General features: G+C 53.5%; 1 protein-coding gene across 4 annotated transcripts; it reads right to left on the bottom strand.

The window, feature by feature from the left end:
* On the bottom strand, window positions 1-27,696 carry RABL2B (RAB, member of RAS oncogene family like 2B). Of its 4 annotated transcripts, none has more exons than XM_054029055.1 (9): window positions 27,553-27,696; window positions 22,438-22,589; window positions 22,163-22,192; window positions 21,196-21,275; window positions 11,816-11,895; window positions 2,232-2,343; window positions 1,131-1,228; window positions 788-871; window positions 1-456 (listed from the first exon to the last, which is right to left on the bottom strand). In XM_054029055.1, the coding sequence occupies exons 2-9, from the start codon at window positions 22,551-22,553 to the stop codon at window positions 379-381; spliced, it is 678 nt and encodes a 225-aa protein (XP_053885030.1). In that variant the 5' UTR covers window positions 22,554-22,589; window positions 27,553-27,696; the 3' UTR covers window positions 1-378. The 4 variants fall into 4 exon arrangements, with proteins under 4 accessions (XP_053885030.1, XP_053885302.1, XP_053885116.1 ...); XM_054029327.1 differs by having other exon boundaries at window positions 22,438-22,586; XM_054029141.1 differs by lacking the exon at window positions 27,553-27,696 and adding an exon at window positions 22,841-22,932.
* Window positions 27,697-27,747: the final 51 nt, after the last annotated feature.

Genomic DNA, 27,747 nt, shown 5'->3' with positions numbered 1-27,747 from the left:
CTTTGTAAAAAAATCCTTTAGTGTTGTTTTTCTCAATCTGGGCTCTGCTAATAGACAGCTGGGCAGGACCCTTCCCTGCAGGGCAGGCAGTGGCCCAACAACCCAGCAAATGCCCCCCTTCCCTCCCACAGGGGCAGGCAGCAGTCACATGTATTCCTGTTCCTTCTGCGTCCCGGATGCTCAGGAGGATAGGGTCCAGGCCAGGAAGATCAGGCCCAAACAGTCTCCCTTCTAGGGAGGGATGGTCCCAGCCAGAGGCTCCCAGCATGGCCAGTGCATGAGAAATCTGCTCTCCCCTGGCAGAGAGTGACGGTTCTAACTAACCATGAAGAAGCTGGGGCGATAGGGAGCAGCACAAGGTTGGTCTGAGGCCTGGGTTCAGGTGGATGGGGGCTTCTCCTCGGGGTAGTTCTCCTCTTTTTCCGAGTCCTCCCCCTTTTTCTGCAGCTCAAAGTTCTGGAAGGGAGCAGGATGGGGGAATGGTGAGAAGCAAATGGGAACCAGCCATTCCCCACCACACCATGGCACTCCCAGCACAGCACCTCATCCCCTCACCCCTAACCTGGGGCTGTCTGTACAGGATCCCACAACGCTCCCAACACAGGGCCCACCTCACCCACTCTGAGCTGGGACTGGGGCACTATGGGATCCCCATGACGCTCCCAACACAGGCTCCACCTCAGCCCACTCTGCACTGGGACTGGGGGCTTTTTCCTGGTGAGGGAAGGTGTGTGGTGCTGGCAACCACTAAGGAGAGGGAGGCGAGCTTTAGGCAGGGCTCTCTTACCTCCAGCTCCCGCATGACCTCATCCATAAAATCCCCTGAATTCTGTTTGTACGCAACGGCCAGTTTGATAGCATCACTGAAGAGCTGAGGAGAAAGGGGGGCACTTGTCACTCTGGGAATGAGAGGGGTGTCTGAGATGCCCAACCCCAGGTGAACCCACAGGACTTTCCCCCCCACCCTTCAGCACCGTAGAGAAACCAGCCACGAGACAACCCCCCAGCAACGGGACCCTACACACCTGGGAGGCAACCAGCGAAACATCCTGTCTCACAAAGAATCCCTGCTCCTTCTCACCTCCCCATGCAGCCTGGCACCAGTCCCACCTCACATAGCTAAGATTTACCTTCACTACGTTGGTGCCATCTGCAGCTGAGACAAAATAGAAGGGCAGATTGAACTTCCGGGCAAAGTTGAAGCTTTTCTGAGTAACTTTCATATCCGCTGAAGGAGCAAAGGAGAAGCAGTTGTTGAGTCATCACTGCTGGTAGCAGGCCAAGCATGCCCTGGGACAGCATAGAGAAGGAATCCATGCAACCTGCATGGGGGCATCTCACTGGCAAGGCCCCCTTCATGCAGCACATGGTTTGGATGGTGCCTCCTGAGAACTAGAGGTCCCTGCAAAGGGAGGCAGGCTAAACTAACAGTTAGCGAGGAAGTACAGGATGGAAGAGGACCTTTTTGTTGCTGGTCAAGGCTTTCCACAGAGGGACCCTGACAGGGACTCTCACCTGTCTCACTGGGGGACATCTGGTGCAGTGTAAACAATGGAGCATTACTTTTCATCTGTCCCAGCTCCCAGGCCTGCATGGCTCTGTCTGTGCTAGGGATGTCTTTCAAACGTTTCTCACTATTGCTAACAATGGTTCACCTCCTAGGACACTTGCAGTGTACCGGTGTTGTCATAGAGCCATCACCTTTGCCCTCCCTCTGCTGCTCTTCCACTGTTTGTCACACTCACTTGTTGCTTCTCGTCCCAAAGCAGACTGCAATCTCTTTGGGGCAGGGACAGTCTCATCGATGCACAAAGGGGCCTGATCTGGATGGGGCCTCTGGGTCCTTCCACAACACAGACTATAAACAGTAGCCAGGTCAGGGAACCTGGTGAGCTAAGAGGGCTCTGCCAGCTGGCCAGTGTGGTGCAAGTTGCTGTTCAGGGGAGGGGATAGGAAGGAGACTGAGTCATATCAGGGCAGAGCTCAGCTAACTGTACTATATATTTATGTCTGTGCTGAAAACAAATTTGTGGTTTCCGTTTCTTTTTCTGAGCAAAACAAAGTCAAGAGGCACAAACATGCTGTGAAAGGCCTGTACTTTATCTAGTAAAATATGACCGATGGAGTCCATCTCCAACAAGCCCTTGGGACCAGCCAGGCGGTCACTTCCCTCAGCCATATCACAAAAGGACCATCCCACAGCACCAAAAGACTGAGGCAGAAACACTCACCATCAATTTTGTTGGCCACCACAATGCAGGGGATCTCTGGGCGGAACTCTCTCAGCTCCTTGTACCAGCTATTCAGGTTCTTGTAGGTGACCTTCCTCTGCACATCAAACACCTGCCAAGGAAGAGCCACCTGTCACCAGGCCTGCAGCTGGACAGTCCCCGAGCAACCCACTGCACTGAGCATTTGCAAAGAACTCATCCCACCAAGCACAATCACTGCCTTTCTTTTTAAACATACAGAATTGCAGAGTTAGTGCTTGAAGGGAAGATGCTGAAGGGAGATTATTTAGATTGGATCAAAATGTTTGATACAGCATCCCATGGAACCTCAGTGTCAGAATTAATTACAATTGGCTTAGACCAGACACCAGCATAGGGGCTGACAACTGGCAGGAAGGTGGTCAAACAAAGGCTATGGTAAATGGCAAACTATCATCAAGCCATTAAAAATAAAACCAGCCCCTCTCCCTGCACTAAGCTATCATCAGCCTCTTGGTCTCTCTGCACAACGTGCCTTGTATAGTGCCCTTAACAATAAAGAGGGTGGGGAAGGGTCTAATGTGCCCTCTAAGGATAGGTGTCAGGCCCAGTCTGATTTACAAACTTCATTAATGATCTAGACAAGGGGGTCAGCAACATGTTAATGAGGTTTACAAATGATGCTAAGTTAGGAGGAGCTGAGAATAACAGTGTGGACAGAGTAGAGTAAAGAGATTAAAGCCTGGAAAGGGAACACATCCGGGCAGGAAACACCAGCAATGGCTGAAAGACAAGGGCAGTGAGAGGAGGCAGCAAATGGGACATGAATTTGCAATGCACTAATCATAGAATCATAGAATATCAGGGTTGGAAGGGACCTCAGGAGGTCATCTAGTCCAACCCCCTGCTCAAACCAGGACCAATTCCCAACTAAATCATCCCAGCCAGGGCTTTGTCAAGCCGGGCCTTAAAAACCTCCAAGGAAGGAGATTCCACCACCTCCCTAGGTAACGCATTCCAGTGCTTCACCACCCTCCTAGTGAAATAGTGTTTCCTAATTTCCAAACTGGACCTCCCGCACTGCAACTTGAGACCATTGCTCCTTGTTCTGTCATCTGCCACCACTGAGAACAGCCGAGCTCCATCCTCTTTGGAACCCCCCTTCAGGTAGTTGAAGGCTGTTATCAAATCCCCCCTCATTCTTCTCTTTTGGAGACTAAACAATTCCAGTTCCCTCAGCCTCTCCACATAAGTCATGTGCTCCAGACCCCTAATCAGTTTTGTTGCCCTCCGCTGGACTCTTTCCAATTTTTTCACATCCTTCTTGTAGTGTGGGGCCCAAAACTGGACACAGTACTCCAGATAAGGCCTCACCAAGGTCGAATAAAGGGGAATGATCACGTCCCTCGATCTGCTGGCAATGCTCCTACTTATACAGCCCAAAATGCCGTTAGCCTTCTTGGCAACAAGAGCACACTGTTGACTCATATCCAGCTTCTCCTCCACTGTGACCCCTAGGTCCTTTTCTGCAGAACTGCTACCTAGCCATTTGGTCCCTAGTCTGTAGCAGTGCATGGGATTCTTCCGTCCTAAGTGCAGGACTCTGCACTTGTCCTAGTTGAACCTCATCAGGTTTTTTTTGGCCCAATCCTCTAATTTGTCTAGGTCCCTCTGTATCTGATCCCTACCCTCTAGTGTATCTACCACGCCTCCTAGTTTAGTGTCATCTGCAAACTTGCTGAGAGTGCAGTCCACACCATCCTCCAGATCATTAATAAAGATATTAAACAAACCGGCCCGAGGACCGACCCTTGGGGCACTCCGCTTGAAACCGGCTGCCAACTAGACATGGAGCCATTGACGATCTAGCCAGCTTTCTATCCACCTTATAGTCCACTCATCCAACCCATACTTCTTTAACTTGGCGGCAAGAATACTGTGGGAGACCGTATCAAAAGCTTTGCTAAAGTCAAGGAATAACACATCCACTGCTTTCCCCTCATCCACAGACCCAGTTATCTCATCATAGAAGGCAATTAGGTTAGTCAGGCACAACTTCCCCTTGGTGAATCCATGCTGACTGTTCCTGATCACTTTCTTCTCCTCTAAGTGTTTCATAATTGATTCTTTGAGGACCTGCTCCATGATTTTTCCAGGGACTGAGGTGAGGCTGATTGGCCTGTAGTTCCCCGGATCCTCCTTCTTCCCTTTTTTAAAGATGGGCACTACATTAGCCTTTTTCCAGTCATCCGGGACCTCCCCCGATCACCATGAGTTTTCAAAAATAATGGCTAATGGCTCTGCAATCTCATTCGCTGACTCCTTTAGCACCCTTGGATGCAGCACATCTGGCCCCATGGACTTGTGCACGTCCAGTTTTTTTAAATAGTCCCGAACCACTTCTTTGTCCACAGAGGGCTGGTCACCTTCTCCCCATATTGTGCTGCCCAGTGCAGCCGTCTGGGAGCTGACCTTGTTCGTGAAGAGAGAGGCAAAAAAAGCATTGAATACATTAGCTTTTTCCACATCCTCTGTCACTAGGTTGCCTCCCTCATTCAGTAAGGGGCCCACACTTTCCTTGACTTTCTTCTTGTTGCTAACATACCTGAAGAAACCCTTCTTGTTACTCTTAACATCTCCTGCTAGCTGCAACTCCAAGTGTGATTTGGCCTTCCTGATTTCACTCCTGCATGCCTGAGCAATATTTTTATACTCCTCCCTGGTCATTTGTCCAATCTTCCACTTCTTGTAAGCTTCTTTTTTGCGTTTAAGATCAGCAAGGATTTCAGTGTTTAGCCAAGCTGGTCGCCTGCCATATTTACTATTCTTTCTACACATCGGGATGGTTTGTTCCTGCAACCGCAATAAGGATTCTTTAAAATACAGCCAGCACTCCTGGACCCCTTTGCCCTTCATGTTATTCTCCCAGGGGATCCTGCCCATCTGTTCCCTGAGGGAGTCCAAGTCTGCTTTTCTGAAGTCCAGGGTCCGTATTCTGCTGCTCTCCTTTCTTCCTTGTGTCAGGATCCTGAACTCGACCATCTCATGGTCACTGCCTCCCAGGTTCCCATCCACTTTTGCTTCCCCTACTAATTCTTCCCTGTTTGTGAGCAGCAGGTCAAGAAAAGCTCTGCCCCTAGTTGGTTCCTCCAGCACTTGCACCAGGAAATTGTCCCCTACACTTTCCAAAAACTTCCTAGATTGTCTGTGCACCGCTGTATTGCTTTCCCAGCAGATATCAAGGTGATTAAAGTCTCCCATAATCCCGCAGAATAGACCAATGCAGCTTTGTGCTGCATGCTCCAAGGCATCGAGTCACAAAGCAACACAGGGACAGACCTCCCTATATGGCTTTGATGTGATTACACCAGGAAAAGTGCATTCTGTTCTGGGCATGATATTACTGAAAAGTTGTTGATGAATTGGATGGAGTTGAGAGAACAACAGAAATACAAAGGGGTGGAGGGACGGAGTTATGAGGAAAGGTGAAAGGTGCTAAAGGTAAACAATGATGGGAGAAGGGACAGGAGAACAGAATAGGAAGGAATGTCAACTGCAAGCCAGGAAAGGAAATATTTACAGCACTACATAAGAACATAAGAATGGCCATACTAGGTCAGACCAAAAGTCCATCTAGCTCAGTGATTCCCAAACTTTAACAACCTGTGAACCCCTTTCACTAAAATGTCAAGTCTTGCGAACTCCTTCCTAAAAATGAATATTTTCAGGGATTTTTCTCCTTTACCTGAGTATAAATTATAAAAGCAGTGACTTGGAAATATAAAATTTGTTTTTATGACATGTTTATTACACACTATTTATTATTATTATTTATCATTACAGTATTTTTATTACATTATGAAAACGGCAACACTCTTCCAAGATCTCACTTTTGTAGCTTGTATCACTTTGAATAAGCCTGTTACAAGACAAGGCTCCTATGTTTCATCAAGGAGTATCAGATGTAAAACAGCATGAAGGTATTTAAGAAGCCAACTCAAAGAGTTCCTCCTACACAAGCATTCAGGTCTTGAGCAGTCCAGGCAAACAAAGCACGTTACAACAAAGCTTAAACTTGTTCTTCATAATAATTTTAAAAACAATACTAGCTGCCTATTTAATTTTAAAAACAGCAAAAAATATCCACCTCCCTTTCCATTTCTTATAAGGAATCTTGAAGTTTAAATCTCCTCAGTGTGATAGATATGCTTGCTTTGATCTGCTTAGCTCTTGGAGGTCCAGGGGCTCCGTGCTGCTGGCCCCCATGCTGTCTGGGGTCTCTAGGGACAGTTCTGTCCGCCATTAGGGAATTTTTCCCGAGAACCCCCTGTAACATTTGTTCACGAACCCCAGTTTGGGAACCACTGATCTAGCTTATTAACTTGTCTTCTGCTAGTGGCCAGTGCCAGATGCTTCAGAGGGAGTGAAAAAAACAAGGTAATTATCGAGTGAGCCATCCCCTGTTGTCCAGTTCCAGCATCTGGGAGTTAAGGGCTTAGGGATACCCAGAGCATGGGGTGGCATCTCTGACCATCTTGGCTATAGCCACTGATGAACCTATCTTCCATGAACTTATCTAATTATTTTTTTAACCCAGTTATAATTTTGGCTTTCACAACATCCCCTGGCAGTGAGTTCCTCAGGTTGACTGTGCAATGTGTGAAGAAGTACGTCCTTTTGTTTGTTTTAAGCCTGCTGCCTATTAATTTCATCGGGTGATGCCTGGTTCATGTGTTATGTGAAGGGGTAAATAACACTTCCTTAGTCACTTTCTCCAGCCCAGTCATGATTTTATCAAGATCTATCATATCCCCACTTAACTGTCTCTTTTCCAAACTGAACAGTCCCAGTCTTTTTAATTTCTCCTCATCTGGAAGCTGTTCCATACCCATAATCATTTTGTTGCCTTTCTCTGTATCTTTTCCAATTCTAATATATCTTTTTTTGAGATGGGGGTGACCTGAATGGCACACAGTATTCTAGGTGTGGGCACGTAACTTATATAGTGGCATTATGATATTTTCCATCTTATTATCTATTCCCCTCCTAATGAGTCTGTTGCTTTTTTGACTGACGTTGCACACTGAGCAGATGTTTTCAGAGAATGATCCACAAAGAATCCAAGATCTTTCTTGAGTGGTAACAGCTAATTTAGACCCCATTCTTTTGGATGTACAGTTGTTTTCCAGTGTTCCCTACTTTGCATTTATGAACGTTGAATTTCCTGCTGGAAAGGCGTAACGAGTTGGGTACCGCAGGGGTCTGTTTTGGGACCGGCTCTGTTCAATATCTTCATCAACGACTTAGATATTGGCATAGAAAGTACGCTTATTAAGTTTGCGGATGATACCAAACTGGGAGGGATTGCAACTACTTTGGAGGACAGGGTCATAATTCAAAATGATCTGGACAAATTGGAGAAATGGTCTGAGTTAAACAGGATGAAGTTTAACAAAGACAAATGCAAAGTGCTCCACTTAGGAAGGAAAAATCAATTTCACACATACAGAATGGGAAAAGACTGTCTAGGAAGGAGTACGGCAGAAAGGGATCTAGGGGTTATAGTGGACCACAAGCTAAATATGAGTCAACAGTGTGATGCTGTTGCAAAAAAAGCAAACATGATTCTGGGATGTATTAAAAGGTGTGTTGTGAGCAAGACACGAGAAGTCATTCTTCCGCTCTACTCTGCTCTGGTTAGGCCTCAGCTGGAGTATTGTGTCCAGTTCTGGGTGCCGCATTTTAAAAAAGATGTGGAGAAATTGGAAAGGGTCCAAAGAAGAGCAACAAGAATGATTAAAGGTCTTGAGAACATGACCTATGAAGGAAGGCTGAAATAATTGGGTTTGTTTAGTTTGGAAAAGAGAAGACTGAGAAGGGACATGATAGCAGTTTTCAGGTATCTAAAAGGGTGTCATAAGGAGGAGGGAGAGAACTTGTTCACCTTAGCCTCTAAGGATAGAACCAGAAACAATGGGTTTAAACTGCAGCAAGGGAGGTCTAGGTTGGACATTAGGAAAAAGTTCCTAACTGTCAGGGTGGTTAAACACTGGAACAAATTGCCTAGGGAGGTTGTGGAATCTCCATCTCTGGAGATATTTAAGAGTAGGTTAGATAATTGTCTATCAGGGATGGTCTAGACAGTATTTGGTCCTGCCATGCGGGCAGGGGACTGGACTCGATGACCTCTCGAGGTCCCTTCCAGTCCTAGAATCTATGAATCTATGAATCTGCCACTTTGTTGCCCAGTCACCCAGTTTTGTGAGATCCCTTTGTAATTAGTGCCTTGGACTTAACTATCTTGAATAATTTTGTATCATCTGTAAACTCTGCCACCTCACTGTTTGCTCCTTTTCCCATATCATTTATGAACATGTTGAACAGCACTGGTCCCAGTATAGATCTCTGGAGAACCCCACTAATTACCTGTCTCCATTCTGAAAATTGGTCATTTATTCCTACCCTTTATTTCCTGTCTTTTAATCAGTCCCTGATCCATGAGAGGACGTTCCCTCATATCCCCTGAAAACGTACTTTGCTTAAGAGCCTTTGGTGGAGGACCTTATCAAAGGATTTCTGAAAGTCCAAGCACACTGAATCAACCAGATCACCCTTGTTTACAAGTTTGTTGACCTCCACAAAGAATTCTAATAAATTGGTAAGGCACGATTTCCCTTTACAAAAGCCATGTCGACTGTTCCCCAAATCATCTTCATCTATGTATCTGATATTTCTGTACTTTACTATAGTTGCAACCAATTTGCTTAGTACTGAAGTTAGGATTATTGGTCCGTAATTGCTAGGATTGCCCCTGGAGCTATCATCCAGTCATCTGGTACAGAGGCTGATTTAAGCAGTAGGTTACATTCCACAGTTAGTAGTTCTTCAATTTCTTATTTGAGTTCCTTTAGAACTCTTGGGTGAATCCCATGTGGTCCTGGTGATTTACTACTACTGTTTATCAATTTGTGCCAAAACCTCCTCTCTCAACACCTCAGTCTGGGACAGTTCCTCAGATTTGTCACCTAAAAAGAATGGTGCAGGTATGGGAATCTCCTCTACTTCATCTGCTGTGAAGACAGATGCAAAGAATTCATTTAGCTTCTCTGCAATGGCTTTGTCTTCCTTGAGTGCTCCTTTAGCATCTTGATCGTCAAGTGGCCCCACTGATTGTTTGGCAGGCTTCCTGCTTCGGGGGTACTTAAAAACTACAGCAAAAAATACTTTTAAGTCTTTTGCTAGTTGGTCCTCCAATTCTTTTTTGGTCTGTGTAATTATACTTTTACACTTGACTTGCCAGAGTTAATGCTCCTTTCTATTTTCTTCAGTAGGATTTGACTTCCAATTTTTAAAGAATGGCTTTTTGCCTCTAACCGCTTCTTTTACTCTGTTGTTTAGCTGCGGTGGCATTTTTTTGGTCCTCTTACTATTTTTTTATTTGGGGTATACATTTAATTTGAGCCTCTATTATGGTGTTTTTTAAAATGTTCCATGCAGCTTGCAGGCATTTCACTCTTGTGACTGTTCCTTTTAATTTCTGTTTAACTAGCTTCCTCATTTTTGTGTAGTTCCCCTTTCTGAAGTTAAATACTACGGGGTGGGTTTCTTTGGTATTTCACCCCACAGAAGGATGTTAATTTTAATTACATTATGGTTGCTATTACTGAGTGGTTTAGCTATATTCACCCATTGGACCAGATCCTGTGCGTCACTAAATCGAGAATTGGCTCTGCCTTTGTGGGTTCCAGGACTAGCTGCTCCAAGAAGCAGTCATTCATAGTGTCTAAAAATGTTATTTCTGCACCCCATCCTGAGGTGACATGTCAATATGGAGATAGTTAAAATACCCTATTATTATTAACTTTTCAATTTTTATAGCCTTTCTAATGTCCCTGAGCATTTCATAATCACCATCACCATTGTGGTCAGGCGGTCGGTAGTATATTCCTACTGCTATACTCTTACAATTCAAGCATGGAATGTCTATCCATAGAAATTCTATGGCAGTTTGATTCATTTATGATTTTTACTACATTTGACTCTGTGCTTTCTTTCACATATAGTGCCACTCCCCAACCAGCCTGACCTACTCTGCCATTCCTTTATATTTTGTACCTTGGTATTACCCTGTCCCATTGATTATCATCATTCCATCAAGTTTCTGTGATATCAATATCCTCACTTAATACCAGGCACTCAAGTTCACCCATTTTAGTATTTAGACTTCTTTCATTTGTATATAGGCACTTATAAAATTTGTCAATATTTAATTGTCTGCCTTCCTGTGATGTAACCGAGTGGGAGATTCTTTCATTTGACTATTTCTCTTAAGCTTCTACCTGTTCTTGATCAACTTCTTTACTAGGACACAGAGAATCCCCAAGTATCAGAGGGGTAGCCGTGTTAGTCCGAATCTGTAAAAAGCAACAGAGGGTCCTGTGGCACCTTTGAGACTAACAGAAGTACTGGGAGCATAAGCTTTCGTGGGTAAGAACCTCACTTCTTCAGATGCAACCCTAACTCTAACCCTAACTTCTTCAGATGTCTTGCATCTGAAGAAGTGAGGTTCTTACCCACGAAAGCTTATGCTCCCAGTACTTCTGTTAGTCTCAAAGGTGCCACAGGACCCTCTGTTGCTTTTTACAGAATCCCCAGTAATAGATCCTCCCCTAAGGAATGTCACTGTCTGCACCATGTTCTCCTCCGCACCTTTCAGCTTTCCCCAGCCCTTTGTTTAAAAATTCCTCTATGAACTTTTTAATTTTAAGTTCCATTTTGATTTAGGAGGAGCCCATCCTTCCCATATAGGCTCCTCCTTTCCTAAAAGGTTCCGCAGTTCCTACTAAATCTAAATCCTTCATCTCTACATCACTGTCTGATCCATGCATTGAGACCCTGCGGTGCTGCCTGTCTACCTGGCTCTGTGCCTGGAACCGGAAGCATTTCAGACAATGCTACCATAGAAGTCCTAGACTTTTCTCTCTTATCTAGCAGCCTAAATTTGATCTCCAGAACCTTTCTCCTACCTTTCCCTAGGTCATTGGTACCCACATGTACCATGACCACTAGCTCCTCCCTAACACTGCACATAAGTCTGTCTAGATGTCTTGAAAAATCTGCAACTTTCGCACCCAGCATGCAATTTACTATGCAGTTCTCCTGGTCATCGCAAACCCAACTATCTTTATTTCTAATAATCGAATCCCCCATTACTATTACCAGTCTCTTCCAATAACTGGGGTCCCCTCCCCTGGAGAGATATCCTCAGTGTGAGAAGATACCATGGCATCATCTGAAAGGAGGGTCCCAACAATGGGATTGTTTCCATCTGCTCCAGTTTGATCTTCTCCTTCCCCAAGACTTTCATATTCCTCAACAGCACAGAGGGTGGGGGTGGGACCTCGCTGCTATGTCCCGGAAAGTCTCCTCTGTGTACCTCTCTGTCTCTCTTAGCTCCTCCAGTTCAGCCACTCTGGCCGTCAGAGCCTGAACTCAGGGTAACATTATTAAAGGTAACGTGTAGGATGAATACCAGACAGGTTCTGTTACCAGCCAGGAATCCTTTACACACAGAGTGAAAGCCAGAGGTAGAAGAATGCCCTTACCATGATACAAGCATGGGCCTTGTGGTAATAGGATGCATGCATACTCTGGAACCTCTCCTGTCCGGCTGTGTCCCAGAAGTCTGAAAGGCACAAACCAGCAAGTTCAGCATGCCATGACAAGAAAGAACTTCCAATCCCCCCACAACCCAGCCCCAGAGTTCAGGCCTCTCCCATAGGCCGACTGACACGAGCCTTTGTCATAATAGACTGAGACATTCCTTGACCAGTTTACAAACATAGGCTCTAATGATACATGGGGTTTAGCTATGCCTGTACAATGTCCCAGCAGAGACAGTTGGCACTGGTGTAAATACAGTAGTGCAAAAAGTTCTGTGTAAACTGGATTTTAAAAAATGCAGAATAGCAAGGCAAGGCATGGGTGCAAAAGCTGAGGAAAATAGGGTGACAAGTACTCAGATAGTACTGGAATGATTGTGGGATCCAAACCTATACAGATTAGGGGTGATCTCAACAATGGCAGTGTGATCTTTTTAGCAGGGTGGTCCATAGAGCATTCTCCATGCCAGAACCCTGGCTGTCATCCTCAGTGGGCAGCCTAAATGTGTCCCTGTGGCTGCAGAGGCATGGAGGATAAGGTGGTCTCTGAAGTAGCCAGGTCCCAAACTACTGAGTGCCTCACAGACGAGGACTCTGCTGTGAAGTGTAAGAGGAGGGGAACAAGTGTAGCTTCACTAACTTCCCCCACTGCACAGCTCCAGCCCCCTCCTTTCCACTCCATTCTTTCCTGCATTATACCAACACCCTCCCCTGGCTCTAACCTCTCCATATTGCCTCCAACTGCTCAGACTTCCCCTGCCCCTCCTCTCCCCACCCTCACACAGTATGGACAAGAAGAACAGGAGTACTTGTGGCACCTTAGAGACTAACACATTTATTAGAGCATAAGCTTTCGTGGACTACAGCCCACTTCTTCGGATGCATACAGTATGGACACTGCTCCAACTCCTCCAACATTCCCACCATCACACCCATTGCTCTGGCTACTCACATACCCCCCTTCCCCATCTCTCCCTCCTTCTTGCCATCCAGGCCTCTGGCCCTACGCTATTTAACATCTTTATCAATGACCTGAAAGAAAACAAAATCATCACGGATAAAATTTGCAAATGACACAAAAATTGGGGGGAGTGGTAAATAATTAAGAGGACAGGTCACTGATGCAGAGCAATCTAGATTGCTTGGTAAACTGGGTCCAAGCAAACAATATGAGTTTTAATATGCCTACATGTAAATGAATACATCTGGGAACGAAGGCGGTAGGCCATACTCACAGGATGGGGGACTCTATCCTGGAAGGAAGGGATTCTGAAACAGATTTGAGGTTCCTGGTGGATAATGAGCTGAAGATGAGCTCCAGGTATAACACTGTGTCCAAAAGTGCTAATGCGACCCTGGGAGACTGTGACGAACTGGGACTGTTCTTAATGTGGTCTTTGAATGCTGAGTGGGGAGTGCTGGCTGGGAAGGCAGGGGAGTGTGGCTAGGATGGTCTGCATTGGGGGATGGGAGACTGGCCATGAGGGAGAATACCTGAGCATGTAACATGAGAACCCAGGAAGAGGTTAGAGGCCACCTTGACACCTTGGCCTGGGAAACTGAACAAAGGCTGGGGAGAGAGTTTCAGGAGCTGGGTGGTGGAATGGCTGGCAGGCAGACGGGGCTCTGACCTTCCCCCCAGGGGGCTGTGGTGCCCCTGGAACCCAAAGATGGGGGTGGGGGGTCCTACTGTCTGTGCCTGCAAAACCTGTCTTGGACTGTATTCCTGTCGTCTAAATAAACCTTCTGCTTTACTGGCTGGCTGAGAGTCATGGTGAATCGGAGGAAGCCGGGGGTGCCGAGCCTTGTATCTCCCCACACTCCGTAACAACTGGTGGCAGTGGTGGAATCTACTGCACCCCATGGACGGCGCTTCCTGCAGTAAGTGACTGGGGAGCAGTAAAAACGAAGGGGAATCGACGGGGACCAGGTGGGCTGAAGAGTCAGAGAGAGACGGTTGAGGGGGCGATTAACCCCTGGGAGTGTGTGACCAGAGAGAAGGACTGTTGCAGTAACAGGGTCCCCTGGGGGGTCGCAGCGAGTGGTCCCGGGGCGGAGGAGTCTGCAGCTCGACCCTGGCAGAGAGGTGGTGACCTGAAGAAGGACTGGCACACTAGGGGTCTCCTTGGAACGTGGAAAGCGGAGAGCACAGGCCGGCGAGTGGCCAGCAGGAGGATGGATGCTAAATGCCTTAAGAGCGACCTGGTGGAGCTGTGCAGGCAGAGGGGGCTGCGCATTGGGAGGTCCACCAAAGAACAGCTAATTGCCCAGCTGGAGGAGAGGGATCGCTTGGATGACCCAAGCCCGGTCCCTGAGGGAAGCCGCCCGGCGGATGCAGAGTGGGCCCCGGGACCCAACCTGGTTGTGAGGGAGCAGATTGCTGCCGAGGACATCCCAAGACCCTGCCTACCTATGCCTAGGGGAAGGGTTGGGGGAAGCCCAGCGAATACCGGGGTCACCCTGACCCCAGCGGCCAGCAGGGGATTGTTCCGGTGGAGCTCCCCGTCCCTGGAACGGATGCGGCTGGAATGTGAATGGGAGATGAGACAGGAAGAGCTTGAGTTAAGGAAGCAAGAACTGAAGCAGGAGCAGGAAGAGAAGGAGAAACAACGTCAGCATGAGCGGGAACTGGCCAGGCTGAGGAGCAGTGGGGCCCTGGCTACGGTGAGCGAGGGGGGACCCAAGACTGCAAAGAGCTTTGATAAGTGCTTCCTGGCCCAGCGTAAGGAGGGGGAGGACATGGATACCTTCCTGACGGCCTTTGAAAATACCTGTGAGCTGCTCCAGGTTGACCCTGCAGACAGGCTCCAGTTTCTCATCTCCTCACTGGACTCCACAGCCAGGGAGGTGTACAGCCGACTGAAAGGGGTGGAGACAGGGGACTACGAACTATTCAAAAAGGCCCTGCTCCGCGAGTTTGGGCTGACCCCTGAGATGTACCGGAAAAGGTTCCGGAGTCAGCGTAAAACCCGTGAGGTCACATACCTACAACTAGCCAACCGGGCGCAGGGGTATGCCCGCAAGTGGACAATTGGGGCCCAAACTAAAGAGGACCTGCTTGACCTATTCGTACTGGAGCATGTGTATGAGCAGTGCCCATCCGACCTGAGGCGATGGTTGATGGACCAAAAGCCAGAGAACCCGCAGCACGCAGGCCAGCTGGCCGACGAGTTTGTGAACAGTCGGGCAGGGGATGACAGGGAGGAGTCCCAAAGGAACAGGACCACCACAACGCAGCGAGACAGTCACGAGGGGACCTCCCAGCAGGGAAATACGGAAAACCCCCACCAAAGGGGAACATTCAGTGTCAGGTCGGTATTGGTGAACTGGGAAGTGGGCGGGCTCACCTGCCCACTGCTAAAGGCCCCTCCCCCAACCTAGTGGGAGGGACCACTGGACCCAGAAACCAAATGATTGCTTGGGACAACTAATGAAAAAAACAGGGAGTGAGGTGACGGTTAAAGGTTCAAAAGCAGGGAACCGGATGGGGACACTGAGCAGAGAACCCCGGACAGTGCCCACTGCTCCTCAAAGGTGGCAAGGGAGCCAGCGGACGCTGCCCAGTGGAACTCTGCCCGGAGACGTGAGACTAGGGAGGTACGGAAGTAGGCCCCACAGTCGCAGAGCACCCCCCCGTCCAACATCCTCTCCCTGGCATTATAGATGGTGAGTTTGGCCAGGGCCAGGAAGAGGTTGACGAGGAGGTCTTGCGACTTAGTGGGGCCACGGATAGGGTGTGCATAAATGAACAGGTGTGGGGAAAAGTGCAGCCAGAACCTCAACAAGAGGTTCTGGAGGAGCCGGAACAGGGGCTGCAGCCTGGCGCACTCGAGGTAAGCGTGCGCCAGGGTCTCCCTCACGCCGCAGAATGGGCAGGCCTCGGGAATAGGGGTGAACCGCGCCAGGTACACACCCGTGCTCACGGCTCCGTGAAGGAGCTGCCAACCAATGTCCCCGGCGGGCCTTGGAACCAAAGTGGAATAAAGGCTGGCCCACCGGGGCTCCTCACCCTCCACAGGTGTTAGATAGTCCCGCCATTTGGTGTCGGGGCGGGACACGAGGGTGAGGAGATGCAACGTGTGGAGCACGAGCGTGTACAGGTGGTCCCTGGGCGCGGTTCGAAACCGGACCGGCTGCAAAGCCGGCTCGGATTATGGGAGCGGGCGGGCCGGGGGGGCTCGCGAGACAGGGGCCCAATAAAAAGGTCCGGAGGGCCTGGGGTGAGGGGTGGGCGGGGAGCGCCCTCTCGCAGGGCCCGCCACAGGAAGCTGAGAGCAGGGGGCGACAAAGCAGCGCCCACCTCCTGGAGTACATGCAGAGGGGTCGCGAGGGTGGAGAGCCCCATGCGCCGGCCAAGCGCGCGGGGATCCACCCAGTCCCCTCTGGTGTAGTCCAGGAGGTCTCCGACCCTGGTGGTTTCTGCCAGGACCAGCCTCCGGCTCACCGAGGGTGACTCCGCCACCTGCACACGGAGGTCGGGATTGTGCAGCAGGGGCTCCGCGAGGAGGTCCGTGCCCTCGGTGGCCACAATGGACCTGGTCGCCGAAAAAAGCTTCCAGGTCCGGAGGAGGTCCTGGTAGAAGACCGGCAGCTCTGAGAGGTCTCACGGAAGACCTCTCGGGTGAAGAAAAAGGAGCTGCCGGTCGTATCAGAGCTGGATGTTCCAGACTCAGGGTTTTTGGTTTACCAGGCGGGCGCGGGGATGTCCCTCCGGAGAGAGTACCTTGTTCCCCTGGAGGTGGATGGGAGGAAGGTCAATGGATACTGGGATACGGGCGCAGAGGTGACGCTGGCCCGGCCCGAGGTGGTGGCCCCAGATTGGGTGGTGCCCAACACCTACCTGACCCTGACGGGAGTGGGCGGGACCCCCTTCAAGGTACCCGTGGTGAGGGTACACCTGAAGTGGGGGGCCAAGGAGGGTCCTAAGGACGTGGGGGTACACCCGTATTTGCCCACTGAGGTGTTGATGGGGGGGACCTGGAGGACTGGCCAAGCAACCCCCAGGGTGCCCTGATTGTGACCAGTAGTCAAAACCGGCAAGGGACACTGCGCCCTGACCTTGGGAAGGGACCTTGCCCGAGGCGTAGGACCCTAATCTGGTGGGGAGGGAACGCCCAGGGACATGGCTCAGGGAGGCTGCGGCTTCAAACCCAGCCGGCGAGAGAGAGCAGGTGGCCATCCCTGTCCCAGCTGCTGAGTTCCAGGCTGAGTTGCAGAAAGATCCCTCCTTGCGGAAGATAAGGGACCTGGCCGACCTCAGTGCGGTACAGACCATGGGGAGAGGTGGCCGGAAAAGGTTCCTGTGGGAGAAGGGATTCCTGTATCGAGAATGGGCTCCCCCAGGGAAAATGGAGTCGGGGGGATCAGGAGGCAGCTGGTGGTACCCCAGAAGTATCGCCGCCAGCTGCTGTACTGGGCCCATGACATCCCCCTCTCAGGGCATCAGGGAACCTGGCGTACCCAGCAGAGGCTGCTACGAAACTTTTACTGGCCTGAGGTCTTTATTACTGTCCAACAGTACTGCCGATCCTGTGACCCCTGTCAGAGCGGGAGGAAGGCCCGGGACAAGGGGAAAACGGTCTTAGGACCCTTGCCCAGCATAGAAGAGTCTTTCCAGAGGGGGGGCAGGGTAAAAAGGGGGGCTCTGAACCGAGAGAGCCCGAATCACAGACCTCCAGACTGGAACACTGGGAGAAGACCCCAGCCCAGTTGGAACCCCAGGGGTATTGGGGTGGAAAAAGGGCACGGGCCGCATAAACCTTCCCACATGCAAACTACGAGTGCCATCGAGCACACCCGACCTAAAGGGGGGCATGAAACTGGAAGGGCCTGGTATAATTCTCACCAAGGGATGGGAGGGATGCTGGGGCATCCATGGGAACGGGGGAAGTTCGAACCTACCCCGGGTCACTGGCTAAAGTGACCTCGCGGGGAGAGATGTGACGAACTGGGACTGTTCTTAATGTGGTCTTTGAATGCTGAGAGGAGAGTGTAGCTAGGACGGTCTGAATTAGGGGATGGGAGACTGGCCGAGGGAGGATACCTGAGCATGTAACATGAGAACCCAGGAAGGGGTTAGAGGCCAGGTGACACCTTTGCCCGGGGAAAACTGAACAAAGGCTGGAGAGAGAGATCAGAGCTAGCTAGTGGAATGGCTGGGAGACAAACGGGATTCTGACCTCGCAAGGGGGCTGTGGTGCCCTGGGACGCCAAGATGCACCTAATTGGGGGGGGGGGGGGGTCCTGTTGTCTGTGCCTGCAAGACCTGTCTTGGACTGTGTTCCTGTCGTCTAAATAAACCTTCTGCTTTACTGGCTGGCTGAGAGTCATGGTGAATCTCAGGAAGCCGGGGGGGCAGGGCCCTGAGTCCCCCACACTCCGTGACAGAGGCATAAACAGGGGACTGTTGAGTAGGAGCAGAGAGGTGATTTTTCCTCTGTGTTTGGAACTGATATGACCACTGCTAGAGTACTGTGTTCATTTCTGGTGTTTGCAATTCAAGAAGGATGTTGGTGAATTGGAGAATATTCAGAGAAGAAACATGAGAATGATTAAAAGATGGGAAAACGTGCCTTAAAATGATAGACTCAACTAAAAGGAGGTGAAGAGGTGACTTGATTACAGTCTATAAGCACCTACGTAGGGAACAAATACTTAATAGGCTCTTCAACCTAGCAGAGAAAGGTCTAACGTGATCCAATGGCTGGAAGTTGGAGCTAGACAAATTCAGACTGGAAATAAAGCATACATTTTTAATTATAAAAGTAATTAATCATTGGGATAATTTACCAAGGGCTATGATGGATTCTCCATCACTGGCAATTTTAAAATCAAGATTGGATGTTTTTCTAAAAGATCTGTTCTAGGAATTTTTGGGGGCGGGGGAATTCTGTGGCCTGTACTATATAGGAGGCCAGACTAGATGACTGCAACGGTCCCTTCTGGGGATGATTATTATTATCGATGAGACTATATGTGTAATGTGTGTGTAGGCTCTTTGTTGTTTTAAAATCCCTTTTTCTCTAATACAGTAGATGCTGCTTATTAACAATCCTGATACTGACAATTTTCAGTTATTAGCAACATTTTGCTGGAAGCTGATCCTATCCCATTAATTATATAGTTAACTGGACTCAGATATTTGCAACTGTCATGCTGCTTCATTGGCAACTTTTCTTCTTTGACATGGAGCCTCCCCCATGGGTGGGGACCCAGCAGCCACACAGGAGATAACGCAGGAGTCCCGGCGCTGCAAAGTGGGAGGAGAGGCTGAGAGGGTAGGCTGCAGACAGGGCAGCGGCATGGAGATGGACTGTAGCCCGAATGCCAGGGCTTTCCACAGGGGGCAGGGATGTTGGGGGCCCATGGGGCTGCACAGTACTTCTTCCTGTGCTGTCTGGGCTGTGCCCTGTCCTGGCACTGGGGGCCTGGGCTCAGCACACCCCAGCGCCCCCATCCCCATGGAAAGACCCAGTAGTAGGCAGGTTTCTGGGGCTGCAGCCAGGTATGGAAGCACTGGGATATGACAAGCCCAGGGAGAGGGAGAATGCAGGAAGGGGTACAGTGCAGCCCCACGAGCCCCCAGCATCCCTGCTCCCCGTGGAAAGCCCCAGCATCTGGGCTGCTGCCCGCCTCTCCCCAATGCTGCCCTGTCCACAGACTACCCCCACAGCCTCCTCTCCAATGGTGCTGCAGGCTGGGAGGGGGAGCAACAGGCAGGGCAGCAGCTGGGATGCGGGTTGTGGTCCAGATGCTTTCCAGGGGGAGCAGGAGTGCTAAGGGCCTGCATGGTGCCTTTCCTGGTGGTCTCAGGGCTGCATCTTGGCCTGGTGCTGGGGGCCCAGGCTCAGCATGTCCCAGCACTTCATTCTTGGCTGCAGCCCCAAAAACCTGCCTTTCGGTTATTGGCAACTTCTGGATAATAGCAACTTCTTGCTGGGAAATGAGAGGCTGCTGATAAGTGGTATATGCTGTACTTCATTCCAGCTGCTAAATCAAAACAATTGGTTTTAAGAAAGCTGTTGGTCAGTATTGCTTTTCACAGGCTCCTGAAGATAGGAAGCACACAGGTTCCTGAAACTGAGTCTGGCCAGCAAGATGATAAGCTTTTGGTATTCATGGGTCAGTGTACCAGGATACCATCTAAAAACAGAAGAATCATGAGATTCCACCCCATGACAGGTAAAGGCAAGAAACCAAACACTTTGGAGTCAGAGAGATCAGATAGAGGACTGAAGTGCCGCTAGCCTCATTGCCATGACACGGACCAAAATAGGAGAGAACACTGAGTCGTTTGTAACCTTATTCTCAGGTTCTCACACACTTCCTGGCCCACTGGAGAAGCACATTAGTAACGTTTCCCATTTCTGATGGAAACACCACCATCCTGTGGCCCAGCCTTACTGACCTCTCCCTCTCCTCCTCCTCCTCTCATCCAAATCTCACTGCTTTTTCATGCACACTATATTAAAAATCCAGCCCTTCTTTTTGGTCCCAAAAGCTAGAACACCTGTCTAGGCTTCAATCACCTCCCATCCTGATTACAGCAGCCTTATCCTCGGTGGTTTCCATGATTCTTTCATCATGTCCCTCGAGTCCATCCAAAATACAGCCCATAACATTAACTTCCTTGCCTGTCAAGCTGACCTCATCACCTTTTTTGGTTCCACTACTGGCTCCCTTTTTGCAACTGCATTAAATTTAAATTCCTTGGTCTTGCCTCCAATGTCCTGCATCACTGCACACCTGCCTACATCACAGTATTTTTCCGTTAACATGCCTCCCATCCCCCTTCCACTCCACCAATGGTACCAGCCTCAATGATCTTTTCATTCCTTCTCCCACTTCTGTCTCTGGGCCCTCTTCATGCTGCCTCAGGTGCAAAATGATCTCCCAATCTGTGTTCACCAAGTTCTCATTCAAATCCCTCTTAGACTCATTTCTTCTGCAGTACCCCAAAACTGGGAGTTCATAGCAATAACAAAGGTCACTCCCTCATCTCAATTTCCCAGTGTGATTGGTCTTCCTAATGCTGCCTTTGAGATTGTAAGCTCCTCAAGCAGGCACTGTCTTTGTGTCCTATACAGCCCCAAGCACAGTCGGTATGAAAACTACCACTAAAAACAGCACAAGTGTTTCTACAAAAATGGTCAACAGTGACATTGATACTCTGGACGCTGCCATTGCAGTTTACACCCGACTGAGATGCACAGGAATTCATGGAATCAACAGAGATCCTTTAGTGATGCCATAGCAGGGATTTCCTGTAGCTGTATCCAGCACTCACAAGGAGGACATGTGCTCATGTCCTAGGAGGTGCTTACCCACAAGGATATTCTTCCCATCCACGTTGGTTGTGTATTTGTAGAGTGTCAAGGCAAACGTAGAGAGCTGCTGGGGTCGGCTGTGCATAAGTTAAGGAGCTGAAATCCAGACACCAATCTCATGTTCAGTAGAGCACCTGTGAGGGGAACTTGCTTGAGGGCGGCTAGGGCAAGCAGTCAGCAGCTGGGTCACCAAGCTGCTCCTCTGCAGGGTGTAGCATAGCCAAGCCATTCACTCAAATTTGCCTCAGAGTTTCAACCCCAAGCTAAGGGCTAGTCTACACTAGAATCAATACAGCGGCACAGCTGTACCGAGGTAGCTGCGCCACTGTAGTGCTGCTAGTGCAGACGCTCTATGCTGACGGGAGAGAGCGCTCCTATCAGCATAATTACTACACCTCCCCGAGTGGCGGTAGCTATGTTGGCGAGAGAGCGTCTCCCACCAACATAGCACTGTCCACACTGGCGCTTAGGTCAGTGTAACCTACATCGTTCGGGGAGGGGGAGGCTTTTCCACACCCCTGAGCGACGTAAGTTATATTGAAGTAAGTGCTAGTGTGTACAAGTCCTAAGGGAGGGAGTAGGAGCTTTATAGTTGAAGTGCCCATGACAGTCCTATATGCCTCATAGGACCAGCTGCTAGCATTGCAGTGCTCAGGAAATGAATTCTAAAGAAGATACTATAGTTGATGGGGTGAGAAAGGAGACCTTCTTAGGAGGAAAAGAAGTTATAAGTTCCCAAGTGCTGTGTGGATTTAGCTAGCTCATCAATGTAGTACAAAGAGAGTCTAGGTCAGGCAGGGAAAGCCAGGAAACAGAACTCTGGTGAAGATGGGATGAGAGCCCCTGATTGGAAGAACATGGTTAAACAAAAAGGCCTCAAACAGACCATTTCCCCTTCATGTACCCTCCTGGGCCCAAGAACAAAACTAAACAGTGGTGAGGTCTGAAAGAACCCAAAGGATACAATCCATCCAGAAGGAACCTTTCCATTAACCTGCAAGTAGAGAAATGACACAGGCCCATTAGTCCTTACCTGATCATCTTATCTTCTTTCTCCTCATCCCTGATACAGAGAGGCACCCCACTCCTACACATTCAGCCTCTCCGCTGGTCAATAACAATAACTAGAGCTGCTGCTTTGTGCAGGGGAGAGGGAGAGACCAGACACCGGTTGAGGAGTGCCGAGCTTGTATGCTGCTGGAGCCTTCCTGGCATGTGCAATAAGGGCCAGTTACTCACTTGGATTTCCCCACAGCACTGTCCCCCAGGCAGATAATCTTCACATTCTCATCTGCATCATACTTCGTCTGGTCCAGCTCCTCACAGGAATCTCCCCCTGGTGCATCTCTAGCCATGCTGCCTCCACCCTAGCTGCACAGACGCCACCTCTCCTGGGACCAAGAGGAAGATTTTACTTTTCTGAGCCTCTCAGAAAGAGCTAGGATAAGCTCATAGTGTTACAGGCTCCTTCCTAGCCATCAAAGAGCAGTTACGATCAGGGCCGGTGCAAGGATGTTTCGCGCCCTGGGCCAAACTTCCACCTTGCACCCTCCCCCCTCCCCAAGCCCTGCTGCACCTCGCCCCCCCCCCCCTCCAACTGCTGGGCTGGATCAGACGCCAGCCCTTTGGTGGAGACACCTACCCAGAATGGAATGGAAAGGCACCAATTCATCCAGAGCCTCCTGCCACTACCGACAGCTCCTTGATCTCGCATCTATCACCCCGCTCACCTATCACCCCTCCCGCCATCGGGGACAGCTCCCCACAAACCCCCCCCCCAACCGGGGACAGCTCCCCATCTATCCCCCTCCCCTTCCTGCCCCCCACCGGGGACAGCTCCCCATCTATCCCCCCTCCCCTCTCCTCCACCAGGGACAGCTCCCCATCTATCACCCCGCTCACCTATCACCCCTCCCGCCATCGGGGACAGCTCTCCACCTATCACCCCCCCCAACCAGGGACAGCTCCCCACCTATCCCCCCTTCCCTTCCCCGCTCACCAGGGACAGCTCCCCACCTATCCCCCCTCCCCTTCCCCCCCACCGGGGACAGCTCCCCACCTATCCCCCCTCCCCTTCCCCCCCAACGGGGACAGCTCCCCACCTATCCCCCCTCCCCTTCCCCCCCACCGGGGACAGCTCCCCACCTATCCCCCCTCCCCTCTCCTCCACCAGGGACAGCTCCCCACCTATCCCCCCTCCCCTCTCCTCCACCAGGGACAGCTCCCCATCTATCACCCCGCTCACCTATCACCCCTCCCGCCATCGGGGACAGCTCCCCACATATCCCCCCCTTCCCCCCCACCGGGGACAGCTCCCCACCTATCCCCCCTCCCCTTCCCCCCCACTGGGGACAGCTCCCCACCTATCCCCCCTCCCCTTCCCGCCCCCCCCCGGGGACAGCTCCCCACCTATCCCCCCTCCCCTCTCCTCCACTGGGGACAGCTCCCCATCTATCACCCCGCTCACCTATCACCCCTCCCGCCATCGGGGACAGCTCCCCACATATCCCCCCTCCCCCCCACCGGGGATTGCTCCCAACCTATCCCCCCTCCCCTTCCCGCCCCCCACTGGGGACAGCTCCCGACCTATCCCCCCTCCCCTCTCCTCCACCAGGGACAGCTCCCCACCTATCCCCCCTCCCCTTCCCCCCCACCGGGGACAGCTCCCCACCTATCCCCCCTCCCCTCTCCTCCACCAGGGACAGCTCCCCACCTATCCCCCCTCCCCTTCCCCCCCACCGGGGACAGCTCCCCACCTATCCCCCCTCCCCTTCCCCCCCACCGGGGACAGCTCCCCACCTATCCCCCCTCCCCTTCCCGCCCCCCACTGGGGACAGCTCCCCACCTATCCCCCCTCCCCTTCCCCCCCACCGGGGACAGCTCCCCACCTATCCCCTCTCCCCTTCCCCCCCACCGGGGACAGCTCCCCACCTATCCCCCCTCCCCTTCCCCCCCACCGGGGACAGCTCCCCACCTATCCCCCCTCCCCTTCCCGCCCCCCACTGGGGACAGCTCCCCACCTATCCCCCCTCCCCTTCCCCCCCACCGGGGACAGCTCCCCACCTATCCCCCCTCCCCTTCCCGACCGCCACTGGGGACAGCTCCCCACCTATCCCCCCTCCCCTTCCCCCCCACCGGGGACAGCTCCCCACCTATCCCCCCTCCCCTCTCCTCCACCAGGGACAGCTCCCCACCTATCCCCCCTCCCCTCTCCTCCACCAGGGACAGCTCCCCATCTATCACCCCGCTCACCTATCACCCCTCCAGCCATCGGGGACAGCTCCCCACATATCCCCCCCTCCCCCCAACCGGGGACAGCTCCCCACCTATCCCCCCTCCCCTTCCCCCCCACCGGGGACAGCTCCCCACCTATCCCCCCTCCCCTTCCCCCCCACCGGGGACAGCTCCCCACCTATCCCCCCTCCCCTTCCCGCCCCCCACCGGGGACAGCTCCCCACCTATCCCCCCTCCCCTCTCCTCCACTGGGGACAGCTCCCCATCTATCACCCCGCTCACCTATCACCCCTCCCGCCATCGGGGACAGCTCCCCACATATCCCCCCCTCCCCCCCACCGGGGACAGCTCCCCACCTATCCCCCCTCCCCTTCCCGCCCCCCACTGGGGACAGCTCCCCACCTATCCCCCCTCCCCTTCCCGCCCCCCACTGGGGACAGCTCCCCACCTATCCCCCCTCCCCTCTCCTCCACCAGGGACAGCTCCCCACCTATCCCCCCTCCCCTTCCCGCCCCCCACCGGGGACAGCTCCCCACCTATCCCCCCTCCCCTCTCCTCCACTGGGGACAGCTCCCCATCTATCACCCCGCTCACCTATCACCCCTCCCGCCATCGGGGACAGCTCCCCACATATCCCCCCTCCCCCCCACCGGGGACAGCTCCCCACCTATCCCCCCTCCCCTTCCCGCCCCACACTGGGGACAGCTCCCGACCTATCCCCCCTCCCCTCTCCTCCACCAGGGACAGCTCCCCACCTATCCCCCCTCCCCTTCCCCCCCACCGGGGACAGCTCCCCACCTATCCCCCCTCCCCTCTCCTCCACCAGGGACAGCTCCCCACCTATCCCCCCTCCCCTTCCCCCCCACCGGGGACAGCTCCCCACCTATCCCCGCTCCCCTTCCCCCCCACCGGGGACAGCTCCCCACCTATCCCCCCTCCCCTTCCCCCCCACCGGGGACAGCTCCCCACCTATCCCCCCTCCCCTTCCCGCCCCCCACTGGGGACAGCTCCCCACCTATCCCCCCTCCCCTTCCCCCCCACCGGGGACAGCTCCCCACCTATCCCCCCTCCCCTTCCCGCCCCCCACTGGGGACAGCTCCCCACCTATCCCCCCTCCCCTTCCCGCCCCCCACCGGGGACAGCTCCCCACCTATCCCCCCTCCCCTTCCCGCCCCCCACCGGGGACAGCTCCCCATCTATCCCCCCTCCCCTCTCCTCCACCAGGGACAGCTCCCCACCTATCCCCCCTCCCCTACCCCCCCACTGGGGACAGCTCCCCATCTATCACCCCGCTCACCTATCACCCCTCCCGCCATCGGGGACAGCTCCCCCCAACCCCCCCGCCCCAACCGGGGACAGCTCCCCACATATCCCCCCTCCCCCCCACCGGGGACAGCTCCCCACCTATCCCCCCTCCCCTTCCCGCCCCCCACTGGGGACAGCTCCCCACCTATCCCCCCTCCCCTCTCCTCCACCAGGGACAGCTCCCCACCTATCACCCCTCCCCTCTCCTCCACTGGGGACAGCTCCCCATCTATCACCCCGCTCACCTATCACCCCTCCCGCCATCGGGGACAGCTCCCCACATATCCCCCCCTCCCCCCAACCGGGGACAGCTCCCCACCTATCCCCCCTCCCCTTCCCCCCCACCGGGGACAGCTCCCCACCTATCCCCCCTCCCCTTCCCGCCCCCCACCGGGGACAGCTCCCCACCTATCCCCCCTCCCCTTCCCGCCCCCCACCGGGGACAGCTCCCCACCTATCCCCCCTCCCCTCTCCTCCACTGGGGACAGCTCCCCATCTATCACCCCGCTCACCTATCACCCCTCCCGCCATCGGGGACAGCTCCCCACATATCCCCCCTTCCCCCCCACCGGGGACAGCTCCCCACCTATCCCCCCTCCCCTTCCCGCCCCCCACTGGGGACAGCTCCCCACCTATCCCCCCTCCCCTTCCCGCCCCTCACCGGGGACAGCTCCCCACCTATCCCCCCTCCCCTCTCCTCCACTGGGGACAGCTCCCCATCTATCACCCCGCTCACCTATCACCCCTCCCGCCATCGGGGACAGCTCCCCACATATCCCCCCTCCCCCCCACCAGGGACAGCTCCCCACCTATCCCCCCTCCCCTTCCCGCCCCCCACTGGGGACAGCTCCCGACCTATCCCCCCTCCCCTCTCCTCCACCAGGGACAGCTCCCCACCTATCCCCCCTCCCCTTCCCCCCCACCGGGGACAGCTCCCCACCTATCCCCCCTCCCCTTCCCGCCCCCCACTGGGGACAGCTCCCCACCTATCCCCCCTCCCCTTCCCGCCCCCCACCGGGGAGAGCTCCCCACCTATCCCCCCTCCCCTCTCCTCCACCAGGGACAGCTCCCCACCTATCCCCCCTCCCCTTCCCGCCCCCCACCGGGGACAGCTCCCCACCTATCCCCCCTCCCCTTCCCCCCCACCGGGGACAGCTCCCCACCTATCCCTCCTCCCCTTCCCCCCCACCGGGGACAGCTCCCCACCTATCCCCCCTCCCCTTCCCCCCCACCGGGGACAGCTCCCCACCTATCCCCCCTCCCCTTCCCCCCCACCGGGGACAGCTCCCCACCTATCCCTCCTCCCCTTCCCCCCCACCGGGGACAGCTCCCCACCTATCCCCCCTCCCCTTCCCCCCCACCGGGGACAGCTCCCCACCTATCCCCCCTCCCCTCTCCTCCACTGGGGACAGCTCCCCATCTATCCCCCCTCCCCTTCCCCCCCACCGGGGACAGCTCCCCACCTATCCCCCCTCCCCTTCCCGCCCCCCACTGGGGACAGCTCCCCACCTATCCCCCCTCCCCTTCCCCCCCACCGGGGACAGCTCCCCACCTATCCCCCCTCCCCTTCCCGCCCCCCACCGGGGACAGCTCCCCACCTATCCCCCCTCCCCTTCCCCCCCACCGGGGACAGCTCCCCACCTATCCCCCCTCCCCTTCCCCCCCACGCGGGACAGCTCCCCACCTATCCCCCCTCCCCTTCCCCCCCACGCGGGACAGCTCCCCACCTATCCCCCCTCCCCTTCCCCCCCACGCGGGACAGCTCCCACGCTCCCCAGACGGCCCCGCTCCGCAGAGCCCCGGCCCGACACTCACCAGCCGCGTCCCCGCTGCTACGCGACGCGGCGGCGCGAGGCCCCGGGCTGCCCCACGCGCCTAAAGGACCTCGCGGCCGAGGCCGTCCCCGGAGCGCCTGAGCCGCCGACCGCTGAGCGAGACACTAGGGGCTGGGGCTGGGCACCAAGGGGCGGCGCCGGACCGCAGCCCCCCCCGCCCCGGGCCCCGGGCCCC

This window comes from Malaclemys terrapin, chromosome 1 (genome assembly GCF_027887155.1).
Source record: "Malaclemys terrapin pileata isolate rMalTer1 chromosome 1, rMalTer1.hap1, whole genome shotgun sequence".
Lineage (NCBI taxonomy): Eukaryota > Metazoa > Chordata > Testudines > Emydidae > Malaclemys > Malaclemys terrapin.
This window is presented reverse-complemented; position numbering and strand designations above follow the sequence as displayed.

Coding starts and splice junctions, on each gene's coding strand:
- RABL2B (XM_054029055.1), bottom strand. CDS start 22,553: ATGGCTAGAGATGCACCAGGGGGAGATTCCTGTGAGGAGCTGGACCAG. Junction 11,896..21,195: donor TGGGAAGAATATCCTTGTGG/GTAAGCACCTCC, acceptor TGTGCCTTTCAG/ACTTCTGGGACACAGCCGGA. Junction 872..1,130: donor ATGGCACCAACGTAGTGAAG/GTAAATCTTAGC, acceptor CTTTCTCCTCAG/CTCTTCAGTGATGCTATCAA.